Consider the following 3,248-nt stretch of genomic DNA (forward strand, 5'->3'; position numbering starts at 1 on the left):
CTTTTTCTTCTTTCTGATTACGTGTGTCAAGCAGTTAGCACGTGAACTGACATGGAGGCTTTCCTTGCTCCCAGAGGGACAAACAGCGATGAATACGCGAATTTTCTACACTTCTGACATCCAGCTGTATCGCATGGTAATCACAATGAGCACCCACTGTAACCGGGCCAGGGCCACCAAGTAGGGTCACACACACATACATACCACACACACACACACACACACACACACACACACACACACACACACACATACACACACAGAACCTCATTAGGAATTGCAAAGGAGGGGCTAAACCCTCCTCCTTCATGAGCTGAACAGAGGAAAAATTAGTTGAGAGGTGGGTGGAGACCAAGTCAATTCAAAAACAAAGCACTGTGGGGATTTTCTGTGATTGCATATGAAAGGGATGTTTTTAGTGGCGAATACATGTTCAGTGACTTTCTGTAGATGATTATTGTCATAGCTAATCATTTATTCTTTGATTGCAGAATGTCATTTAAGGGAGAAATGACCTTCATCTACTCTTTTATCTGGTTGATAAATTGACTCAAATTTCCAGCTGTGTTTTCTCTTTCTCAGTATTGTTATCGTCCTCTCAGCAGACGCCTTGTTTGTCACTTGCTCTGTTTTCTGGCCTCTATCCATCTCCTGCTGGCCCCGAGGCCAGAGTCCACTCAGCTGTAATCACTCCTCTTTAGCTAACCAGCCCACACAGGACCTTTGCACGGTCACTGCCACTGTTCATACTGAGGAAGGGCTGCAGCAGTTTGGGCTCCTTCGCAGGACGGTTCATAGGCAGACTAGACAGACAGCTGGGGGAAGTGTTATGTAGGAAATGTCTGGTAAGGAGACTAATATAATTCAGACTGAACTTGCCCTCAGATAAAGTTACAAGTGCTTATTGCCTGAAGTCTGTGTTTGCCCTACAGGCAAAGACTGTTGGATAACTGTTTCTTTTAGATGTTCCTGGCTGTGACTTTACAAGTGTGTACACACTGTATATGTGGACTGCAGGTAGACACTCCTGTAAAGCTTCTGACAGGCTCAGATATGCACAACATGTTGCACAAGCACACACACCTGATGAGTGGCTAAAAGCAAATGAAGCAGTGAGACCACTGCAGCTTTTTCTGTAAAACATTAACAAACACTTGGCCAGAAGCAGACCATTAACCTTCCTATTAGTGTAAACAGAAATGAAGACTCAAAGATGTGCTATGTAAATAAAAGTGCAAGGCAATACAGGGCAGGCTGTACTGTGTATAGTCTGTGTTTGCTCCAGTGGCAATGTTTTAGTAAAATGTCACTATTAACATTAGACTGATGTAACTACAGTATGATGGGTAGAGCAGTGTCACTAAGTACAAGTACAGTAACAAGGTATGTGCTAATTGTGTAATTAAGTAACTAAGTGTAATGAATTACTTCAACTCTTGTGTAAAATCGCCAGCTAAAAGGTTACATTTACAAAGGTTGTATTCTGCACAGCCAGCAGCAGAGCGGATACCTGTAGATCCAGCAGGGCCTGTGCTGCCACATCCATCACAATAAAGGTGTTTGTGTTGAGCACAGCTCTGCTCTGTGGCATTTAGGGTCCTTAAAGGACAGTGGAAGCCTGCTGTAATGAATAAGCCATCAGCTAGGTCGGGGCTCCCAGCCGCCACAAGGGCCTTCCCTGTCACATCCATCATCTGCTGAGGGGCCGCTCTGCACAAAGGGAAGGCCGCTTAGCCAAAGGAGTGGGGTACAGGTATGTGTCCACAAAGGGGGGATGGTTTATTTGAAGGTCCGATGTCCTGCTAGCAGGGTCTGGGGAACTAAGGAGCAGTGGTGATTGGAACAAGGTTTAACCTCTTCTTTTGCTATTTCTTAAATGTGAATTTAGGAACAACTGAAGAAGAGAGAGGGAGGGAAGGATGAGGGAAATACGGGAATAGGATTGTCAGTAGGGGGCGGGGAGATGGTGGTGTGGGGGTGAGGGGGAGAGGTTGTCCTGGTCCAGAGGGAATTGAGAGACACAAAGAGGTGTGACTCCCAGAGGACTCTCCTCCATCAGCCCACCCTGCTTTTATTACTGGCCTGATTAAACTCACCCGCCAGCCAGTAATGTAGCTATAATATATGATATCTCTCTCTCTCTCTCCGCGCGCGCGCGGTCCCGTCTCTCTCTCCTCTCTCGTCAACAGTGTCTCCTCTCCTCTGTCTCGTTCAGATCTCCTCGTTCTCACTCTCGTCCTCTCTCAGGTATTCTTCGATGCATATAGACACACCCAAGTGATTTGTCACATGACTAGCTTCCATGGTAACAGAGACAAAGCCTTATTAGCATACTTGATAAGTACTGTATATTTATGTCTACATACATATCTGCACATTTTTCACCATCTAATCTGTGGCGCTGAATTGAATTGATCCGTCTCACCATATTCATAGTATTTGAGGGTTCAGTCAATATTTATGAACATCTACTACCCTAAAAGTAGAATCTCTTGAGTCTGACATATTAAGTCTTCAGAAGACATTTTGTGGGGTTCCACCTTTAACATCTTAATTAGGTTTGTTGTATAGTAGCTCTACAAAGCTGTCGCAGTGTTTAGTCAGCTGATACAAACATGACATGCAGCATAACTCCCACATCTGGGATATTTCCTAAAACACATCCAGAGATTCCAGGCCAAACGCAAAGGAGAGGAGGTTTTTTTCTTTTTTCTTTTTACACTTACTCTCCCAGCGGGGCCTTGAGTATAAAAGGCTTTTCATGTTACTGTGCCAACAAGTGCCTGGGGTGTTGACTCCGCTATGTAAAGGGTCAGAGTCAGCCTAAAGGTTAAAATATTGCCAAATCCGTGGTTTGTCTGTAGGAGTCTAGACGGTGGAAGTGAGTCCTCTCAGCTGTTTCTAAAGTGCTTTTGAGGCATTTATTCCCTCCCCTCGACTGTGTAATGGCTGTGCTAGAGAGCACGGAGCTATGAATGTATATAACTCCATTATAACAGGCACATGATGCACATGATACTCAGTGCTGCTATCTTGGAAAATAACAATTGTGCTGCAGTGTTGTAAACATAATGTCACATTTACAAATAAAAACGCTGTCCTTTGATGGCTTTTAGAAACATGAATGCAGTTTAATTTGTGTTCTGGGAAACTAGGCCTGCAATATTGTTTTATTTGGCCATCTTTCATGGACTAGTGCTTTTTCAGTTTCATTTCACAGTCAGTTGGCGTGTACTGCTCTTTTCCTT

The 3,248-nt window shown here is 44.2% G+C and overlaps 1 protein-coding gene across 1 annotated transcript in view; it reads right to left on the reverse strand.

Moving 5' to 3' along the window:
- Positions 1–2,304, reverse strand: part of xpr1a (xenotropic and polytropic retrovirus receptor 1a) — a 32,287-nt gene extending 29,983 nt beyond the window's left edge. The window contains exons 1-3 of the mRNA XM_035653645.1: positions 2,232–2,304; positions 1,933–1,996; positions 1,511–1,710 (exon numbers count right to left, since the gene is read on the reverse strand). Coding sequence (XP_035509538.1) covers positions 1,511–1,710; positions 1,933–1,996; positions 2,232–2,304 — 337 coding nt within the window. The remainder of the gene's footprint in view (positions 1–1,510; positions 1,711–1,932; positions 1,997–2,231) is intronic.
- Positions 2,305–3,248: the final 944 nt, after the last annotated feature.

Source organism: Morone saxatilis, unplaced genomic scaffold, assembly GCF_004916995.1.
Source record: "Morone saxatilis isolate NCDOM2014 unplaced genomic scaffold, NCSU_SB_2.0 Contig12, whole genome shotgun sequence".
Classification (NCBI taxonomy): Eukaryota; Metazoa; Chordata; class Actinopteri; family Moronidae; genus Morone; species Morone saxatilis.